The following is a 22,324-nucleotide window of genomic DNA, read 5'->3' as shown; positions in this document are numbered from 1 at the left end:
CCATCACATCCCCTTTTTTTCGCTGGTAAATCAAGCCACATCAAGGCTGCACTTGCACCGACTCTCTAAATGAAACATCCTTTTAGCTCGTTACGGTCAAGTAGAGTTAGCTGACCACTAACGACATGCCGGGTCATTCTCGGTGTATGTGAACCTGAAAAGGATGTTTCTCCCCCACAGTTGGTGGCTTTGCGGGTTTCACGGCTGTCTTGTATATGAACTATGCAGCTATGGAGAAGAGGCTTTAGATGGGAATGCCACCAGTTTATGTCCACAAGCAGCTGATGCAATATCCGAAGTACAAGAAACGTACGACAAGCCTCCCCTTCACCCAACAACTGCAATCAAAGTACCCTTGAGCAAGGCAGTGAGGCCAACACTATATGTTACGCTGTCCAACTCCTCACAAAAGCCATTGCATTAGGAATATACTCAATGGACTCAACATGATTTCAAAATGCTTCATGAAAGTGGAGAAATCTTTATCAAACCAACAGGATTCCAGCATTAGAACTGCTGTGACACAGAAAAGGTGTTAAAACAAGTTGTTTCTGTAGACATCCCCCGAGGGTTCTTCTTGTATCCGAACCACGCCCGTCGACCAGCTTCCATTGATCAAAACATGTCCCGACATAATATAACGCATAGTAGATTCTTTACATCAATATGTTTTGTCATCAACATTCTCATTTGACTGACTTTAATGGCCCTAAAAATGCTTCTGTTTCCACCCCAATCTTCGTCACACACCAGACGGAGACGGAGTTCACGTGAGAACGGTAGCAAGTGGCGTTTGGAGTAGTCCTATAGTATCGGTTGGCTTGGAAAGTGTGAGGTTTGAGTGATAGAAAAAGAAAAATAAGTTGTATAAATTGAGTGCCAGATTCAGTGGATCTGGAGGTGAAGCAGAGCGGAGACAGCCTCCAGCTCTTTTCAGACAACTGTGTAGAGTGTTATATGTTGAGTGACGGGTCGATGAGGTCCTTAACCAGCATGTTAGTGCAGGCAAACAGACCTACATAAGATCCCTTTTCACACGTAAACTATTCAGTGGTTATATCTTCAATATAAGCCAATACCAAAGTTTGTTACATTTTGTTCATAAGTCATCTTGAAATGTACTGAAAGACTATATTTTAAACAGTATTCTCCTGATATGAAGTGTTCGCATTGTAGCTACCTCGATGCACTTTTCAGTACGATGAATCATAACTGTCAACATCGAGCTCATCGCATTGCCCTTTTGCTTTTGGCAAATCCTCTGAGGTTTACAGCAAAATGAAGATCTGCCGAGGGTCTCAACTTGATATGGACCCTTTGACCTCCCTCTGAAACCTCTTTTCTTTTAAGCTCAGGTAATCATTCCCGCTAACCCCCGGCTCATCTTCCCCCATTCTTTCATTCTTTCTTCCAGACAAACACATTAAACTTTAAAATCCCACTTTAAAAAAAAGTGTACTTCCTTCACCCTGCTCCCTTTCTTTGATGTGTCCATTTATCTTGAAGCTTCTGTCCCTATATCTTCTTCTCATAGTTTCTGCAGTGGGATATTAATACGGAGTAGTTTTAATAAATGTATTCTGACATAAATCAGTTTCAGCTGCAAAGACTGTGATGGAAAAGCCTCTTCTGCAGAGGCCACATTGTGTCCAGCAGGTCACAGGTTTGATATCCACTATACGTACAACAGCCATGTGTCATTGCTTCTTGAGGCAGACATGTTTTTCTCCACTCAATCAAAGTTTTGTAAAATATGCCAGGTATGATGTCATGGTTCGTGTTGGCCACTTGGCTTCATCCAATACTTCACATCATGCTGTAATGCTCCTGGTCTCGGACCTTTTTCCATGCAATTTTCATCCTCTCCTTCCCTCCTTCCGTCTGTGGACTCAATTTGATCTTATGTTAAAGATTACGTGAACCCTCGGCGACAAAATGCACGTTAGTTATGGTCATAGGTTAGTACAAAAATAAGGTAGTAGCCGTTTCTGCTGGGAAAGTCAGTCAAGGTGAGGGAGGAAGAGCCAGACAGGATGAAACCTGCTCTTCTGCTATCGGATTTCTCTTTAGTCTTGAATAGAGAGAGAGTAAAAGAAGGAGAGCAGCTGAAAGGAGGTTCAAGTCTTTCTTCTGGACTGAAACTCATCCAGCAATTGTTGTAATCAAAATCTGGAGTTTAATAAATGAGACCCGGATGTGATCGAAGCAACACGTTCTAAAATGCAGCAGCTTTCATTCTTTCTGTTGAAGGGTTGATTAACCTCCGTGTACCGCAAACTTTCTCTTCAAAATAACTCTTACCCCTGAACACAACCGCACACAGAATTATGCTGTCATATAATTGCCGGTATGCATTTGGAAATCCTGTTTTTAAATCAAAGATGTTTCAAAAAGGTATTTTTGGATGATACGATTTAAAAAAATGTGTTGTTTCATCTCGACTTCACCATCAGTAACTTCATTACTGTAGTGAGAAAGAGTAGGAGATGTCCTACATATTAGAGTCACAAGTAACAGTGAGCATTTATTAGTATACTTTCTTAGTGGTATCAAAGTGGAACGAAGTTTGCATTTACACAGAAATAGAGTTCACTGATATAAAGTCTTTATCCATGAATCACCGTTTCCATTGGAAGCTGATTTAATGACCCAGAGGGAACTATAACGAGGAAGCGGAGGCCGAGACTTGCTCGCCAACTGAGCACATGCCTGCTGATGGAGATGTTGGCTCATGCAGAAGGTAAACTCGTGAACTTTCTGCCACAGCATGACATCCCCAACATCTTCCTATCATGATAAGATGAGGCCTGGTTCACTTGGGGTTAAAAAACAAGTCCCACCTCCACCTTTGGCCTGTTTAGAGCCAATCCAGCAAGCACAATGCCCATTAGAAAGTCAAAATAGCATTTATTTTTTAAAAGAAGCAAAGTATTCCTATCAATTACATATGTGTTGCTTCTACACCTCATTATTTATATTAACCTTTCAAGGTCAAGAAGTAGTGCTCTAATGACTTTGACTGGTTTGCTGGTTGCAACAGATGAAACTCATGGGGACACCAACGTGTTTCCTTATCCAAAGGAATATTTCAACAAGTACTGGATGAATTAGCACAATATTTGGTACAACCCTTTATGGTTCCAAGAGGATGTATCCAAATGACTTTCATGATCCCCTGACTGTGTCACCATGAGGTTCACATTTTTGTGGTTAATATCTGGACAACTATTTGACAGATTCCCATGAATAACTGCAGACATGCGTTTTCCAATGATGAATTGTAAAAATGTATGTGATTCCCTGACATTTAATTCAGTAAAATCATTAGCAGGATGCACAGCGCCAAATAAAATGAATGGGAGGACATGCACAGTTCCCCGGGTGCTTCACTGCACCCCATTGCTCCTTAATAACTAAGGATGGGTCAAATGCAGAGAATAAATAAATAAAACTGTACATTTCTTTTTTTCTTTCTTTCTTTTTTCTTTTGCCGCAATGCCTAATTTGGTGTTAAGCTTTTTTAACCAACTCACCCTAACCTTAACCATATGGTAGTTGCCATGTGAATCCAATATCGTCATTCATTTCCGGCTACAGGCTTGAAAAAAAAAAGAAACATAAGGATGCATGGGAGCCTTCTTCCTCCCCTTGCAATATTCTGCTGTGGGCCAATACAATCCAATAGTCCATTAATGGACACCTAAACAAAGCTAATCAAGATTTGGGGTTAAAACAGAAATGGAGGTTTACTGGAAGGAGGTGCCAATCTGAATAGATTAGACAAAAGTGTGTGTGTGTGTGTGTGTGTGCTGTTTTTGTTTTTTTTCCTGGGGTTTCCTGAATGCGAATGAATGATAGAGAGAGTGTGAAAGGGGGAGAAAGAGATTGTGTGCAGCGCTCTCCGCTCAGCTCCACGCAGGACCTATCATTACCAGATGTCACAGTGAGGGTGGCTGCCAGCCGAATCCCTGCTTATTGCTTTAAACTCAAACTCTCTGCCTCTTTCTCTTCTTCTCTTTCCTTCTTTTCCCTCTCCCTGTCTCCTGCTCTCTCTCTCCCTCCCCTCCTTCCTTTCCCTTCTCCATTTCCAGCTGTTTTTTGGAGCACACTGCGAGAACGAGGGGTGCAGTGGGGTGGGCGGGGGGAAGAAGTTCTCCACCAATTGTTTCGGTCCTGAGAGGAGCTCGGCGGTCGGACCCTCCCTCCGTTTATCTCTCTCCCCTCTCTTTCCTCTGTCTCTCTTCCTCGGTCTCTCCTCCCCTTGTTGTGACAGAGCACACCTGCTTGATCTTGGCTGCACGCGTTCTGAGTCTAATTACCCGATAGGCCCTCGCAGCCACTTCAGTCTCATCCCCCCCACTCGACTGGATTTTTGGGAGTCAAGCTCATCTCGCACAATTGTACTCTCTGTCTTCTTCTGAACAGGTAGGTTAATCCTTTACTCTGAGAGAGGAGGAAAGCATGGGTAATAATGGCGGAAGTTAGGTTCAGAATAAAGAGCTAAGTTTCAACGTGGACTCACCTTTAAATGTGAGAGAGAATAGTCTTGAGAGAATTATTTTTTATTTTATTTTTGCTGGATGGAAAACTTTTTGCACCACTAAATCAATAATTCGTGATTTTAAAGTCACATTATTTGCCGATAATGTCATTGTATGAAGATAGGATGACTGCATGTGTCGTTGTTGTTCTTTTTTTTTTGCAGTTAGACTGGATTTGGGAATGATTTGATTCACTTTGTCGTACATTCATGTGTGTAGTGTGTACTCTGGATGTTGCCAGGTCTTGTTCCCACAGCTCTCTTGGCTTTGTGATGAGAGACCTTTAATCAGATCCAGTCCAATCGGCATACAGCTCAGTGAAAAGAGCAGCGGCTTGTGAAGGGGGTGTGGTAGTGCAGTTGATGCTGGTACCTCATTCCTCCACCAAAAAAAACCTTATTCTCCTGGCCCATTGTTAATCTTCAAAGTATCCACCACCGATAAGTGCCACGGGATGGGTCCAGCACTGTCTCGATTCACAACTTGCAGTTTTTCGAAATGCGACTTGCGTGTAGATTGTTTGGATGTAACCTATATGGAAGTGCATTCCTTAAATGAGTTTTGAGTGTTAGTGTCAGGGGGTTGAGTGAGGGGAAGGCAGAACATTTATATTGTATACTTAAGTTCTTTGCTTCAACATTTTGCTGACGTCAGCGGAAAAAAATGCTTTTGTGTCATTAATTTGTTCCTTTTCTCTCTTTATTTAGCTCTCTTTCATTCGGTCTCCCTCTCTCTCTCTCTCTCTCTCTCTCTCTCCTTTTCTTTCCCTGTGGCCTGGGGGCAGTCGACAAACAAAACTAGGGGGGGGGGGGGAGGACAACGACAACAACAACAACTTCTTTTCACACTTCAGCAGTTCATTTGAGAATGTGTCCGGACCGTTTTAACCCCGATCTCTTATCTGTCTGCTCTGCGGCCCTGTTTCTTCTCACTGTGAACCTGCTGCTGTGTTTTCACAGGACCCAAATTGCTAGGGGCAACTTAAAGTGAGCAGGCTTTGAAGAGGAGATGAAAAAAAAAGAAAGCTGTACCTGGCAACGCACAGTGCCGTTAATCCCGTAATGGTACAGCTTCCTCTATCAAAGAGAGGTCTGAAGGCTTCCCGGCAAGCCACCACACAAGTATCAGCTAACTCATTACATCCTTTATGCCAGCAGGGGAAAAAAACCTAATACGGCTCAGATGCACTGAATTGAGTTGACTGGAGTGAAACTGAACAAGGAAAATAAACTGAGGCAAACAAAACAGACTGAAAAGAGGGATTTAGAACAGAATAGAGGCTAAAAGAGGCATAAACACTGCACTAAAATACATTCTGCGCGATAAAAGTACTTCAATAGTTCATACTTTTGTTGTGAGCTGAGCAGATGTTTATCATTTGACCCAGAAGTGAGTGAACGGAAGTTCAGGATGAGACAAGGCCCAGATTTCCACCCAGGGGCTGCTTTTTTCCATCTGGACTTCATCTCTCTGGGTCAAAAACAGCAAACGAACAATGGAATTGAGTTGACATCAAACATAAAGGCTCCCACACCCCTATTTGCTCTTTGGAATACCAGAAAAGTTCCACATGTCAGTCTTTTCTGGCCAAAGTTTTAAGGGTCAGACAGAGAAAATAAAATACCATAAGCTATGGGAGAGAAGCCGGGGAAGGGAGGAAAAGAGCACCAAAAAAAAAAGAAAAGGAGTAGATGGAAAGAGAAGAAAGGGAGAGAAGGTTGGGCAGTTTGTCCACGTCTGTGCAGACTGTTGATAATGGGACTGAGGTTGATGGCAGGCTGACAGTTTTTCTCATGGAACAGCTGAAATGTGGTTAAACCGCTCGCTGGCTCTCTCATGCCACGGCTCCACAAAGCAGGCACGCTTTGGAGACCCTAAAATGATCTTTCGATAATATAGTTATGGCTCTGACACTTTTTCACTTGATCTGCACAAAGAAATTGCATTGATTGTAGTGGTCAAAAGAGTGTCTTGGGCATTCTCGAAGCCCAAAAAACATTCCATGCAAATAGAAAGGGGAGCCTGGACGGCTATTTCCCGGACCAGTCTGATTTGGCATCACTCTTATTACAAGAACCTTCTGGCTCTGAAATTGTTTGTTGGCTGAGTCTTTGCATATTTTCAGATACACATGTTCTCACTCAAAAAATCCCCCGATATATACAGTATATCAGAGATTTGTAAAAAAAAAAAAAATAAAAAAAAAATAACAACCACTGCCAAAGGAAGAAATAAAAAAAGAAATGTCAGCATTATCGATTATGCGTATGTGTGTGCGTGTGTGTGTGTGTGTGAGTGTGTAACTGCATGGTAGGGAAATTCCCAATCATCTTTGTGATGGGTTAAAATGGCCACACGTGTTGTAAAAGTCCTGTGGCCGTGTAAATACCTTCCAGTGATTCATTGCTGACAGACGCTCTGCAGAGGCAGACGCAAGCCTGTGGAGAGTTAGACGGGGTGGGGTGGGGGATGGGGGGGGGGGGGGGGGGGCTAATGGACATGGGTGGAGGATGGGATGGAATGGGTGTCTGTCATATTGTTTTCTTTTGATTTGTTAAAACCACAACACCATCTTGCTGAACACGTACACATTTTTCATAAGGTAATTGCTCTGTGGTAGCGTTGAAGTTTTCTATGCGTCAGAGTTTCAATGAAGGGCAGCGACAGAGAGGCGAAAAGTGACAAAGCAAAAGGGGGAAAATTGCTTTACTCCCTCATGCGAGCTCTGCTTCCTGTCTGGGAATCATTAGTAATGCTGGGGCCAGACTTGGGGGAGATCGGAGGAAGGGATGAGACAAAAGAGGGACGCGGGAGAATTGACAAGGATGCCGCGAGCCACAGGAAATGTCAACCTCCACCCGTTTCTTTTCTCCGTCACATATGGGATGATGAATCTCAGGTTTCAGAGACACGAGGAGAAGCTAGAGATGTCCCGTGGATCTTTTACCTCATGTCCTTTGGGTGGGTTGTAAATCTTTTAAAAATGCAGACTAAACTTACCCACAGCTGCTTGTGCTTTTTAATTTTCAATACATTTCTTTTATACCAACCATAGTTCAATGTGCAGTGCTTCAAACAGGCTTCATGCTGACAATTCGAAGCCTCTTTGGAAGGCCCTAAATCATTTGTTTGTTTTCCTGGTTCACCAATGATGGAAGTGCAGAGTGAAATGACTTGCATAAGAGACACACATAAACAACTTTCATAAACAGTACATGAACATCTTTACCCAAATTCGGTTTCACAGAAGATGCTTTTTCCAGAATTAGAGAAAAAAGAAGAGGCTAAATTCATCAGATGCATTCTATTGCATGGTTTTAAAAAGTCCATTAGTAGGAAACAAGCATCTACCAATTCCTGCCACATTTGGACTGATTAGTGTCAGTCCAATTCTTGTGAATAAAGCCTGTTCCATTTTTATCATCTTGCAAGCTGGCATACAGCCATATCATAATGTGATGCTGGCCAGAGAAGCTGCCCCCATATCATGTCATAATGATGAATTATTAAAAGAACTTGGGAGAGAAGAGTTTATAACGGTGCAGTTTGTTATATTTAAAAATAGATATCAAAACCAATGTATTTTAAAAGGAATAAGTGGAGTTGCAAACAAAAATATCAATGTGTGAAATGTGTTGCGTTATCTAAGCTGCAGGGCACTAGATGACACGTCTCCTAATATCAAGGTTTGACCTCCAGCGCCTTTAGATCACTTGGATCACTCAGTAAAAGTGAAAATGATAAGGGAATAGCTTTCATCCCATAACAGTAATCTTCTTTGAGGGGATTAGAAATGGTGAGATACAGAGTTTGCATGGGGAAGTCATGTTTCAGCATGCTCTGTTGGCAGCCCTCTGGGTTTAGCGTGCACCAACACACACACATGCACACACACACACACACACACAAGTGTGTGTGAGGAGCCTGTGTCGTGTGTTCAGTAGATTATGTAGGTGTGTCTGCACGTGTGTGTTCTTATAGAAGTGGGGGCATCTTCTTTGAGCAGGCCATCCAGCAGGGCCGGCGGACGCATCCGAGCACACCGGTGATGGAAGAACCAACGCCTGAGGCGCAGCAGGTTGCCTCATGCATAAAGCAGAGGGAAAAAAAAGCCCTGAATTTCAACTTTTAAAGATGCGATTCGTCTTCTGCGTTTTGAATTTAGAGCGACCTTCAAGTTCACAGACTGTATCCATGAATCCACCACTCTAGTTACCACATAGCAATAAATCCCCACAATATACAGCCCTCTATCTCCAAGTCCAAAAGCCCCTAACACAATATTAATAGAATTTAAATCTGGTTTTAGTCTCGCCATCAACAACTCCTGGGCCTGATTATAACTCACGAGGCAGCAGTAACTCTTGTCTTTGCAGTAATGCTGCAGCCATAGAGCTGATTATTTTGAGATCGCTCCCCTCCAGATTCTCGCCTGTCTGGCTCACATTAAAAGCTGCTGAAGCTTTTATGGACGAAAGCTTGATGGATTGATGGCAGAACATCTGAAATCCTGCACCGATGCACATGTGCACGTATTTGGGTTCATGCGCTCGTGGCTATGGGTCAAAGCAGGGAGATACGGTTCAGCAATCGGCGTTGAAAACCCCTCTGTTATCTTGTGTGCATTGCTGCTCCTTCAAGCGGAGCCGGGTACACATGGCTTTGAGGATCAATTCAATCTGAATGTACCCGCCTGCAAGATGCGTTAGATGTGAGGAGGTCACAACACTACGGGAAAAAAGTGACTTTCAAATACTTTCCGGTATCGCCGATTAGTGTTAGGAGACAAACCGATCCGGGGCATCCAAGCAGGACAAAACAAAACCATCAAAGGCATCCACAAGCTTTTTTTTTTTTAAAGCCAGAAGTGCTTCGTATCTCGAAAAATCAAAATCGACTGCCGCTGCCAAGTCTGCAGACGAGGTTTTTCGTTGGTTTGAGCTTTCTGTTGCGCTTAGATAAGAGAGCCTGACACAGCCAAGATTACTCAGTCTGTCGAAGACTGGAACAACGTGTCCTCTGGATCAACTGTGTGTTCAGACCGGAGCTCTTTGTGTCGACGCCTCCCACTACAGTGCGTTCTCCATGTTGCCAAGTGAGACGAAATGGCAAAACGTTATGCATGGAAAGCTGCATCTACACAACAAATGCACCGACTTATACCACCCTTTGTGAATGTTTTTTAGTTTGTTTTTCCCCCGCTTCATAGCATCAGAACAAGAGTAAAGGAGAAAAAAAGAGGAAGAAACGAAACGGTGGGAGGCAGAGCTATCCAATCCAACTCAATTCTCCTCTGAATGGAATTGATTTTAAGATTGGACAAACTGCGAGCGCTGTAACCGCTGTACAGTGTGTCAGTGTGGTGGCTGTTTCGTGGACATGGGTTATAATTAGAGCTTGTGTTGAGAGTCCCTCTGGGCCCTGATCCGGTGACCTGGCATAACCCTAACCTGGATTCGCTCTACTACATCAGGGTATCTTTTTCTTTCTTTCTCATTCTCAAGGACACATGGTTAGAAACTTTTTTTTTCTAACCCTTTGAATGCAAACAAAAGGTGTTCATACAGCGCAACTGGTGCGCTTGCTTGAATAGACTTAAAAACACAAACCATCGCACATAAAACATAACACATTTCCACGTAAACGACAGCAACTAAGCAACGATACAGCACATAAGGATCATGCACATGAACACAGGCCATACAAACCAGTTCAAGAGTCACGTTCAGCGCGGGCCAACTGATGGTTTTGGGTCAGTTTCATCACCCATGGTCATGATGTTGAGGTTAAGGTCCGCTGCATGCCAGCTACTCCCAAATCATGTGTTAGCCGCTGCGGCTCAAATCTGCCCTTCAATTATTGTGGCACCAAGACGGAAGGAGCAACTTTTGGCTACACACATGACAACCAGATTGCCGTGTTTTTGAGACTGTGTGTGTGTGTGTGTGTGTTGCTGTGCGAAAGGTCAGGCAGTTTTATGTACCTCCACACTGTTTGAGTTTGAGAGAGTGTGCGGATGTGTCAACTGGTTTGTGAGGAAGCAGGATTCTCCCAGGGACTCCACTGGTACAGTAGATGCATGCTATTTAAAGAGCTTTAATGGTTAATGTGATTTATTACTTTTGAATAGATGATGTAGCAGCCATACGATTTCCCATCACGCATCCCCTGCGTATTACTGTAAGAGTTAATGCAGATGTTCATTTTGCTGATGACAAAGAAACTAAACTTGACTGCTGCATGAGCACATTAGACCCACCTGATCATTGGACCAATAGCAAAGCAGAGTGTTTCTCCTGCAGGGAGTAGTGGTAAAGTAGAAAAAAAGTTAAATAAAAAGATATATACACATAGTAACGTTTCTTATCTAAAGACTACATAGTCATTTAGTGTGTGTGTGAAAACTACTAGTGAAAAAAAAAGCTAATGTCGAGGATCAAATAAATAAAATGAGTTAACGATGGATATATGCTTGAAAAAGATAGCTATAATGTTTGATAAATGATGACAAAAAAATGGTCACACAAATTACGTGATAAACAGTTAAATATTGGGTTCACCGATTTCACTTTTATTTGATTAACAGTGTTGAATTCCAGTTTTGAAATGTGGGGGGTTACATCAGACAGAAACTCTTACAAACCACTGATAAAGAAGATGTTGCAGTATCACTACCTTTTCCTTCAGGTCTTATTCGTTTGCTCTCTATTCCTCAGTAATGTAATCATTTGGTACTATTGTGTCATTTTCTCATTTTGGTCTGTCCTAACTCACTTTTCACCTTTGGTCTAAAACGGACCACTTTCACAGCTTTTTTTTCACCAACCCTCCCTAAATTGTTACACCCGAGTGTTTAACCTTCTGGTCCTCCAGCTGTCACCTTGTGCCCTTTGCTCCTCTCGACTTCAATCAATGTCTCTTGTTTTGCCTTTTATTCACTGTGGCCTCCACTCTTCCCAGCGGAAATCAAAAATTATCCCTTCACAGGGAATGAGAAACAAACCGAGTATGGTAGTTTTAGAAGTAATCATACGCAGACTATTTTGAAAGTGTATCCACCCAAACCTTTGAACTGTTGTCTTCTCGTCCCCCCCCCCCCCCCCCCCCCCCAGGCTCCCTGCTAGCAGCACCATGAGGTCAGCCTGTCTCTCTTTGCTCCTGGTCACTGCCTGTTGGGCTCTGCCCTTCCGCCAGTCCGGCTTCCTCGACTTCATGATGGAGGATGAGGCGGGATCGGGTCGAGAGGCTCTGGAGCGATCCTTCCCTTCCACGCCTGTAGGACCCAAGTGCCCTTTCAGATGCCAGTGCCACCTGCGAGTGATCCAGTGCTCTGACCTCGGTAGGAAAAGGAACCTCGATGTTTCATCTGGTTGTGTAGCATCCCACACATCATTTGTCACACTCCAGATTAACTTTTCCAATAGTAGTACTAGCACACAAGCTTCTTGTTCATGTCCATTTACTTCATTTACTTTTGATTTATAACAAAAGACTTACTGTACTTTTATTGTGTTGAGTCACATTAATGGTGTTTTTTTAAGAGTGGAAAAAGTCCCTGACAAACCCAAATATTAATTTCAAGGTCATGTTACCTTATGCATTATTGCAAATCCTCCAGAGAACATGACACCCATGTTGACACCCTAAATGCTCACAGATGCTGTGAGGCTTATTTCACTTCCTGTAACCATTACATTATTTGCCTTTTCTGGCCCAAATAGTTTTTGAAACATACTGTAGGTGGAGATTAAAAAAGGTCAGATTTGGCTTTGGAAAGTCCTGAACAAACCAACAAGCTTGTTTCTCAACTTAAAGCTTGCTCATCAAGATTGAAAGACTATACAATTACTTTGCCAGCTTTTTAATTCAGCAAAGTCACAACAATTTAGGTTGTTTGGAGGCCATCCACTCTGTTAGTCTAATCTGATACACAACAGCTTGAGTCATAGAGGCCTCATTTATTCTTCTATATTACATAAAAGTGATTCACTGCAGTTGGGTTTGGTTCAGTTACAACACTGCAGTTCGTTTTTTTTTGGCTCTGCTTTTACTTGGAAAGGGTGAGGCACGAGCTTCAAGGAAGCAGATGAAGGAGAAGAGGGAGTGACACAGATGGACAGGATGAAATAAAAATGGAGAACAGACACAACAAGCAAAGAGACACTTTGGTTTAATGAGCTTAAGAAGGCCAGGGGTGAGACGGTGAAATGATATGGCGTTTACATATAGTATACGTATGAGCAGAGCATGCAGACAGCTCAAAAGTCAGAGTGACAGACAGTTGGAGAGCGTGATGTTCAGGAAAAAAAAAAACCCGGTTCCATTACATCAGTCGTTCAGCCCAGTCAGCGACATTGCGCGATTCTCCACTCCTGCATTAGCACTGTTGGCCCCCGCGCCTCTCCATCTGTTCCCCAGACCTGCTGGCCTGCACACAAACACACTCACACACACACAGGATTAAAACTTATATATATATATTTAGACACACACACACACACACACACACACACACACACACACACAGGCCCGGGCAAGACGGAAGAGTCTGCTCACCATCCCAAAGCACTTTGTAGATGTGGATTTTCTTGCCTGAGTTTGCAGCTGCAGGATGACAGCTTAAACATTCAGGAGAGAAAAATTAAGCCTTGGCTTAAAAAAAAAAAAAAGGGTGATTATATTTGCTAATCCACAAATACATATTCTTCATATTCTTCTCGGTTACAGGTATTTATCTAATGGCACAATCAGCAGCTTCAGTGATTAAATATGTACCTTTTCTAAACAGTGATTTTGTAAGATGTGCAGTTATAAATCCAAACGTACTCAAATCCCACGAGTCTTTGATAATGCAGCCAGATCCATTTGTTTTACTTAAGGAAATTATGTAAACACTGTCATTAATGCTAAAGTGTCCAGTGCAGTCCAAAGCAAACATGTGCTTCAGCTCCCAAACAATTTGCTATGAAATAGAGTGGGGAAAAAAAGTGATTATTATAGTGGTGGGCAATAATTAAAGTTAACAGTTTTTTCTTGTTAATTTCCTCAACATCATCTGAAAAGTGAGATGCTGACCGCACGACATTGAAATGATTTATTTGCACTTTATTGCAGCTCATATCTTTGTCGTCATCGCACTGTTGTGCTCATCATTATGTTGTATGTGATACAATGATATACAGAATGTCCTCTTCGGTAGATTTTTTAATTAAAAAAATATATATAACATTCTGGAATTTATTATTAATTCATTGTTATTTTTTTGCAGATTTTAAGACACTTAATAAATTAACAGCTCTTCATTTTCTGTGACAGGAAGCATTTTTTTTTTTTAATCGTGTTTGTTAAAATGTCAATTAATGTAAATTGTTGCAGTAAATACGACAAATGCACAATAACAAAACATCTGGGTGAAAATTAGATTTTAAGGCATATTTAAAATCTGCGTTTTACTCTGCAAAAATCTGTAAAAAACTAAACTGATGGCCTTTAAACTTCTCGGTGATGCTCCACAAACTGACACTGGTTACAACAGCATAGCTGCTCTTAAAGCTGGGGTACTCACAAGATCCAGATTTTTTTTTAAAAAGTGAATAAAATTGAGGCAGTAAAAGCTGAGATTGTCTGACTTTGAAAGAAGAACAATAAAAAAAAGAATGTTTGTGCAAGTTTTGAGGGATACAGTGTCGTGCTGCCTCGATAGCGGTGACCGCAAACAGCTGCGACGGTTTGTCGGTCATCCGCTGCAGAGCTGACAGGAAATCGGACCGAGCTGGAAGCAATGTTTGGGTGAACTGCGGAGAAGTCGTCACAAGCTTTCAGGACAAAATGTGTCCAGACATACGTACGCGGACCCGGAGATGCAGAATGTAATCCTCTTTGTTAAACAGTTTATTCTACGCCTCTTCCTGTGAATTTTAAACTACCCATTATGAATCTCAGTGTATCTTTTGGGTTACAACACGGATGCAGAAGAGCATATACATCGTGACTCACAGCTGTCTTCGCTCCACCACTCAAACGGCCAAACAGTCTTTCACTATACGGATGCTCATTTTCTGGTGTCACGTTAGCCGTGCCGTGCCGCGATAAAGTCCAAGCAAAACGATTCAGGGTGAGCTCAGTGTCCAGGTATGCAGGCGCTTACTTACTCCAAAGGAAATTTGTTTTTAACGTCCATTTCCACCATGCGTGCCTCGGAGCACATCAAACACTTATTTGGTCCCTTTTGGAATGTCACTATAAAACCCAATAAGTTCCTATCGTCGAGACTTTATGGAGAGATCTACTTTGACGAAGCCGACTTTCTCATTTCAGAGTGTCTCTACTGTAACTTTGGTTACTCTTTGAAGCTCATCCAGGTTTAACTCATAACCATAGCAGTTCTTAAGAGCTTAATGCCCCTCCACAGCATTAAATAGGACTAAATAAGCAACAATCATCGTTAAAGCTCAGAAAAAAAACATCCTTGGTTACCATGTGATTAGATTTGATTGACAGTTGTGGCATTAGAATTTGATTGGTGCATGGGAATATGTGACAGACAGACATATGTACTTTATAGATCCCATATTGGGAAAACGGGTTATCAATGCATTGCAAGGGTACCGTAAATATGCGTAGAGTATAGGAGAGTTTTAAATCTATAGAATATAAATATACTAGAATACCAAACTACTACAATTAAAAAGGTAGAGAAAGGGTAACATGACCATTTTTTGCCCACTTCAAAGTAATGAACAAAACACAAATTAAAACAAATTCTCACACAGAATCACCATTTTGTGTTCATGCTTAATGTAAATAATTTATGGACAACATATATTTCCAGGGCCTTTAAGGGCCCTTTCACAAGCCAACAGTCAAACCTCTTCCAAGCCGTCTCCAAGCGAACCCTAGTGTGGTCCAATTTCAGCGAGAACATATTGACACAATGATCCGACGCAATTGCAAGTAGCAAAACCAAGACGTAGGGGTTATGGGCTGTCTGCACTGGCATTTGTTGAGATGGACACAGGTAAACTACAGGTTAACACGATTCCTGACTTCCTGAACGTGCGTACTTGACATCTGGGCCGCAGAAAACATCCAGCACATGCTAAATACATAATAAATAAAGTTCACAACAAAGTGAAATTTATAAAAGTCCATATAGGAAAGAAACGTAGATCTCAAAGTCTCCAATCCCTGCATAGAAGTTTCCCTGTTCCCTTGTACGCAGCCCTGAGCAATTATTTTCATTCAGTCTTCTTTTTATTTGTGCACCGACAAAAACAAACTGGACTAAAAAAGTATCAATTTCCCTCCAATTCAAACGGACTATGGCTCGTGAAAGCACTCTTAGTAGACCTGATTTACAAGACTATAGGTCCTCGGTAAGTTGTTGTAAGCTCTACAATTGAATGGCCATCAAACTCTTGAAACATGGAGATGGAGACAAGCAGGTCCGTTTCCTGTTGAGGTCAGAGTGTGGTTAACCTCTCGTCCCCGGGAATCAGGGCTGTCACCGCCTCACCTCAAACTAAGTTTCCTATTACCCATCATTCTGATGGATTTATTGCATTTGCGTGCTCCATCTCCATCTGATTAAACCAAGTTCTCACAAACATTCACCATCAGGTCTGAAGTCAGTTCCTGAGGACATCCCAGACGACACCACCCTGCTGGACCTGCAGAACAACAAGATCACTGAGATCAAGGAGAATGACTTCAAGAACCTCAAAGGACTCCATGTAAGATGCATGTCACGTCCATCTGCAGAGCTTCATGTCTGTGTAGTATGTATAATGTTATGTAACAGGGTTGTTACGCAACCGTATCACGAACTGCAACCCTCCAATATGAATCTTGTTTTTAAATGATTCATTAATTATTTGGTGGTTCTTGCCTGTTCATTTCTTAATAACTACTCACAGTGTTGTGAGCCGTATTATGAAATGTTACCACACTCAGAGCTGTTGTTCAATCTAAAAACGTGCACCCAATTCCACCTCCCGTCCCCAAACTCTCCTCAACCTCCTCCATATATCTTCCACTCCCCCAGTCACCAGACGCATGGAAACTATTCACCCGTAGGCTTTGCCCCCTGACGCCCTCAAACTCCTTTCGTTTTCTTGCTTGCAATAAATACCTCTGTCTGAAGGCCAGAGCTGTTTCCACTGTAATGTATCTGGCCTCTCAGGGGAATGGACCACATACCTCACATTGCCTCATGTCTGTTTTACATGGGAGTGAGGCTGCGGGAGGGAGAGTCCTATGAAAATGCAGGGATAACTCCAGATTAGACTTGAGCTTGGTCCTCCATCTTGACTGCACAGGCACCTGGTTAAAACAGCTTCTGAGCTCAAAAACATCTTGTTTGTGTAGAATCTCATCTGGAAAGAACATATTTGTATTTGTCCCATGGTGCATTTGTAGCAGGAAATCTGTCAGAGTGGAAGAGAAAACAGCAAAAGCCTTCAAGGTCAAATTCCAGAATAATAGAAGTTGTGAATTGCACTAGGAATAGACAGGTAAAACAAGCCAGGCTCAATTCCTGATTCATTTTTTTATGTAGTGGTTTTACTTCACCATGCAGCAAGAATGAAAGGAAATACAATTGAAGAGTAGTTTCTCATCTCATTCGATGGTCTTCTTTATAGGCTCTGATCCTGGTGAACAACAAAATCAGCATCATCCACGCCAAGGCCCTCAGCCCTCTGACCAAGCTGCAGCGCCTCTACCTGTCTAAGAACATGCTGAAGGACATGCCCGCCAACATGCCCAAGAGCCTGCAGGAGCTGCGCATCCACGAGAACGACATCTCCAAGATCAAAAAGAACTCCTTCCAGGGCCTGAGCCATGTCATCGTCATGGGTACGAAAATAGAATGACTTCCTTTATTCGGTAAAAAATGCAAATATTTATACTGGATAGCTAACAGCTTGAAGAGGTTTGCGGTATATTGTTCAACAGTATAGGTCATATTTTCGGAGGTATGCCCGTGCGCATGGTTCCAGTTCAACAGGCGTGATACAACATAATTACCCCGAGATTTTTCCACGGCCTGTGCAGAGTTTTCTAGTACTTTCATGAAAACAAGGTCCTCTATAGTAGTTCAATGTTGATCAAAGTACAACAGAAACAAAAGTGTACTATTCTACGGCTGTGAAGGATGCAAACAGTTAATGTTTTCATTGTTCAAATGAGTACTTGCGTGGGAATGGTAAATTAATTAAATTAAGTTTGCATGATCTACACGTCATTTACGTGCATGATTACTTTGCATACGTTTTCGTTTGCTGTCCTTCATCCTCCATCCGCTCCTTTTTCCTCCACGTGTCACTTTGACTACTCATCTCTACCTTCCTGTTCCACAAATTAAAAACTGTCATTGCTCAACTGAAGCTTTAAAGTGTGGACTAAAGAACTTAAGATCCAACGATATGAGGAGAGGGATCTGTAATAAATCAGGGAATCTGGCTTGGAGACAGTGTGTTGCAAACACAAACTATTCTCCTCCCCAAGACTTTGTTTACTCATGACTCAGCTCGATGTTCCTGTAACGCCCCAGGAGAGGAATCTACTTCATAGACATGATCTCTTACTGCTGTTCTCCCTTTTTTTGGTCTGCACTCACAATTTTCTGTTTTTTTTTTCTCCTTCACGTTCATTTTCAGAGCTCGGGTCCAACCCTCTGAGGAGCGCAGGAATTGAGGACAGTGCTTTCGCTGACCTGAAAAGGGTCTCCTACATTCGCATTGCAGACACGAACATCACAGAGATCCCCAAAGGTATAAAAAATTTAAAAAAACACTCATATCTTTTTGCACAAATAATTTGGCTTAATCCAAGTTTTATCTAGCAAGGGACAGCCAGAAACATCAGTCTGCTACAAAAGAATGCAGGCTTGGATTTCAGGGTGGGAACATGTTAGATGTTTTAGTAAAATGATATAGAGCTAATACACTTGGATACTTGATCTGTACTTTTTGAGCTGAAATTTAACGTTGCAAGTCTCTAACTAATCATAAGTGTTTCCTGAAGTCATTCATCACTTTATTATTTATGGTGGTAATCCTTGTCTTGTGGTTTGTCAGGTCTGCCAAGTTCTCTCTCTGAGCTCCACCTGGATGGAAACAAGATCTCCAAGGTGACGGCTGGCGGCCTCAAGGGCCTGAAGAACCTGGCTAAGTAATAAAAATTATGATTCTCTCTTTACAGTGACCCATATTAACCTCATCATTTTTATAATACAACAAATGGCATTTGCAATGCCAGTGCACATCGAGTTTTCCTTAATGTCCTAATAATCTCAAATAATGTTTCATGAAGACTTAGCTTCTTATTTTGCTTTTGTTATAACTATTGAAATGTTTATCTGCACCATGCTGACACATAATAAGTAACATAAACCATAACATTGACTGAAAAATGTCAGTTATACAGCTCTATCTTATAATGGCTGGTAAAGTCAGTCAACGTTAGCTACTAAAGTTTGCTAACATTAGCCACCATAACCTACCGGGTGTGTTTGAAGTGGAAAAAAAACAATGACAGTATGACATTTTATATTTTATATCTCATGAATACAGCTTGTTTGTAAGAGAAAGAGTTGTTATGTCAAGTTGCACAGCTGTATCTGTCTAAAGTTAGCTAACACTTGCAACAAAAAGCTATTCGTACTAGATCAAGAAAGGTTGAAGCTGGAAAACTCCAGATTGAATTGAATTTAGAAAGGTGTGAGTACAAATATATTTAACTTTTTTAAATAACTAAGAGGAACTTAGAGGAATATTGCCTTATTTCCTGTTTCAAAAAGGTACATAGCCTAATGTAGCCTCGCCCCTTTGGAAACATGAGATGCATTTCATGTTCCGTTTAGTTTTTTCCAGCTTTTCCGCTGATGCGACATGTATTATTTATTCTCTGGTATTACCGTTTACGGGCTTTTATTGTATAACAAAACCCGAGACCTAAGCAGTAGTTTTTAGATAATCAAAATAACTGGTTTGCTCATAAAACGTGGATACACTGTGTTTATAAGATTACTGCCCAGACCAAACTAGAACAAAGAGGGCTTTGAGGCATCAGGAGTAGAGTTAAAGAGGATATGAGAGAAGAATGGTTTATATTTTCCATTTGCTCATAATTTAGAAATGGACTGGGAAAGTAATTGCCTCAATCACAGGTGCAGATTCTTTTAGGTATCCTCATTTCCTCAGCTTATTTATTTTTCGGACCACATTGTCAGCCAATATAATAATTTTTGGCAGTGGGAGACAAACATTGATGTCACTATCTTTTTCTCTGCTCGTGTAATTTGTGCTTTTTTGTTCCTTGCTCTGCTACACATTTGCACATTTTAATGTCTCATCGAATTGCAGGCTGGGTCTGAGTTACAATGAGATCAGCTCTGTGGAAAATGGCACTCTGGCTAACGTCCCCCACCTGCGAGAGCTGCACCTCGACAACAACGCTCTGATCAGTGTTCCGACTGGCCTGTCCGACCACAAGTACATCCAGGTACATATACTGCTTCAATGAACATCATAATTACAGTACTTCTCAGTGTTATCAATCCAGGTTTGAATACCCGACACAATCACAGGAACCCGGGGGGAATTGTTATTGCAACCATTTAGTTCCAGTACATTAACTCTGAGCATTAGACACACACACATGTCATTTTCTCTGATCCGAACCATACTGGAAAAGTTGACTTTGTTGCATTTTTGCATCGGGTTTGCTTAGGTTCACACTGCCCCGATTACAAGTCAAGCAAGGCTTCCATAACAAAAAGGCACATGGATTCATTTAGTTTGTTTAGTGAGTAGAGTGTTGGTAGCCTGTCATACTATAATGTTACAGCTATTGGCAGTAGGGGGTGGGGGTAGTGTAAACAGGCCTGATTTAAGGCCCTTTTACTGTAGTTCTGTCCCATCCCTATAACATTTTTTGGAGTATTTTTCTGCAGTCTGTTGCAGTTTGACTTTCACTCCTAATGAACTGCACTGTTATTTTGTGAGCGTCCATATTTCAATGGCATCGTTCTTAACAACCAATGGCAAACCAAACTATGGGAAGAAAAACATTTAAGAAACAGCTTCCAACAAGTTGGTGAGCACAGTTTGTGCTCACTGGATTTCTCCGTGAAATCGGTGCGGTGTACTTAAAAAAATGAACTATAACATTATGGTATCACATTATTACTGCATGAGTTGCTTAGTTTTTCATGTTTATGCAATTGTGCTAAGATTTGGACTTTTATCCATGTATAGTTTAGTATTTTTGGCTCTAGAAGCCTTGAAATCTGTAATTAGCATTATATTGTTTATCCCAGTGGGTTTGTGGCAGTTCCCTCTTTTTGTTCTTATTTCTAGGATTCCTTCTCATCCCCCTCAGTGCTGCATGATGAGAACTACTGTGCTCCAAAACAAAAAAATGATTATTATGTTTATATATGCTTTTAATGTGATTCTGTTTCTTATATGCATCTAAAGCGGTGCTGGTTCTCAAATAACAAGCAGCGTCGACTCTTTTCAAAGATGATCACGTAGGAAGTCATTTTCCAACTGTTTACAGTTAAACATCCTGAAGGCGAAAACAATCCACTTGGCTTTCTTTAGCCATTATTATTTATTTGGTGACTTGTGATCATCTTCTTTATCTACTTAATTTAGAAAAACCTCAATTATTGCCATGCACGTCCCACTCAGTGACCAAAGGTTGTCATTATTTAAAATCCCCTTCTCCAGGTGGTCTACCTCCATGCCAACAAGATTGCGGCTGTGGGAACTGAGGACTTCTGTCCTCCCGGCCTCAACCACAAGAAGGCCATGTACTCTGGCATCAGCCTGTTCAGCAACCCCGTCCCATACTGGGAAGTCCAGCCCATCACCTTCCGCTGCGTCTTCGACCGCTCCGCCATCCAGCTCGGCAACTACAGGAAGAAGTAGAGCGTCCCATGCATAGGGAGTGTGTGTGTGTGTGTTTGTAAATGAGTGTGGGAACGTTTTTTTTTCCAGTTGTGCGTGTTTGACCACAGCCCCGCGACACTGCCCCCCCCCACTAGCGACACTGCCTCCCCACAGACAGTGACGCCATTAATCCGCGCACTTATTCCAAAATGTTAATGGCCAAGGACCTCAAAAACACAGCGTATCATTTTTCATTATTTAGCTTCAAGGTTGGCGCGGCAGTAGTACACACACGGCTTACGGCAAACACCAAGCATATACGGCGGTGATGCTCTCACACACGGCACATCATTCATAGACGCAGTTATAAGCAAGCAATTAACACGACAAATATGTTCCCGTGCTGTATTATTTGCTATTGAAATTCAGAGGTGAACCCTAACCAAAAAAGATTTGAATCCACACTCAGTGGAAAATGTTATTAATCCCACTTTGATCAACTTTCCATCCTTTAGCCATTGTATGAATTATGAGGAAACTGGCCTGTAGAGCAGGCAGCAAGGGGATAACTTGTGTTGTACAATGCCTTCAACAACTGGTATACTAGAATGTACTAGATATTACCTGTGTACTAGGAATAGCATTCAGAGTGTATTATTACCACGCTGCACTCTTTGAAAGAACTGAGAGTTTCTATTTGTATTGTACTCAATTCAAGTAGAGATAAAAGCAACCGTGACTTCTATCACATTGTGATTTCTTGTGCTTACTTCAGTGTTCTGGGTTTAGTTCTGTTTTTGTTTTTTTTAACACTTTTTCTTCATCGCATTTCCTCTCGTGTTCTTTTCCTAGTGTGTGTTGTTCCATTTAAAAAAAAAAAAAAAA

The 22,324-nt window shown here is 41.7% G+C and overlaps 1 protein-coding gene across 1 annotated transcript; it reads left to right on the top strand.

Annotated features, from left to right (window-relative positions):
- The first annotated feature begins 3,849 nt into the window (after positions 1 to 3,849).
- dcn (decorin) lies at positions 3,850 to 22,324 on the top strand. Its single transcript, XM_034526686.1, has 8 exons — positions 3,850 to 4,425; positions 11,654 to 11,880; positions 16,161 to 16,273; positions 17,183 to 17,396; positions 18,200 to 18,313; positions 18,620 to 18,713; positions 19,907 to 20,045; positions 21,278 to 22,324. The coding sequence occupies exons 2-8, from the start codon at positions 11,673 to 11,675 to the stop codon at positions 21,476 to 21,478; spliced, it is 1,083 nt and encodes a 360-aa protein (XP_034382577.1). The 5' UTR covers positions 3,850 to 4,425; positions 11,654 to 11,672; the 3' UTR covers positions 21,479 to 22,324.

This window comes from Cyclopterus lumpus, chromosome 23, assembly GCF_009769545.1.
Source record: "Cyclopterus lumpus isolate fCycLum1 chromosome 23, fCycLum1.pri, whole genome shotgun sequence".
NCBI lineage: Eukaryota > Metazoa > Chordata > Actinopteri > Perciformes > Cyclopteridae > Cyclopterus > Cyclopterus lumpus.
The sequence above is the reverse complement of the archived record's forward strand: the minus strand, read 5'-3'. Positions and strand labels throughout refer to the sequence as shown.

Coding starts and splice junctions, on each gene's coding strand:
- dcn (XM_034526686.1), top strand. CDS start 11,673: ATGAGGTCAGCCTGTCTCTCTTTGCTCCTGGTCACTGCCTGTTGGGCT. Junction 18,314..18,619: donor CATCACAGAGATCCCCAAAG/GTATAAAAAATT, acceptor GTGGTTTGTCAG/GTCTGCCAAGTTCTCTCTCT. Junction 18,714..19,906: donor GGCCTGAAGAACCTGGCTAA/GTAATAAAAATT, acceptor ATCGAATTGCAG/GCTGGGTCTGAGTTACAATG.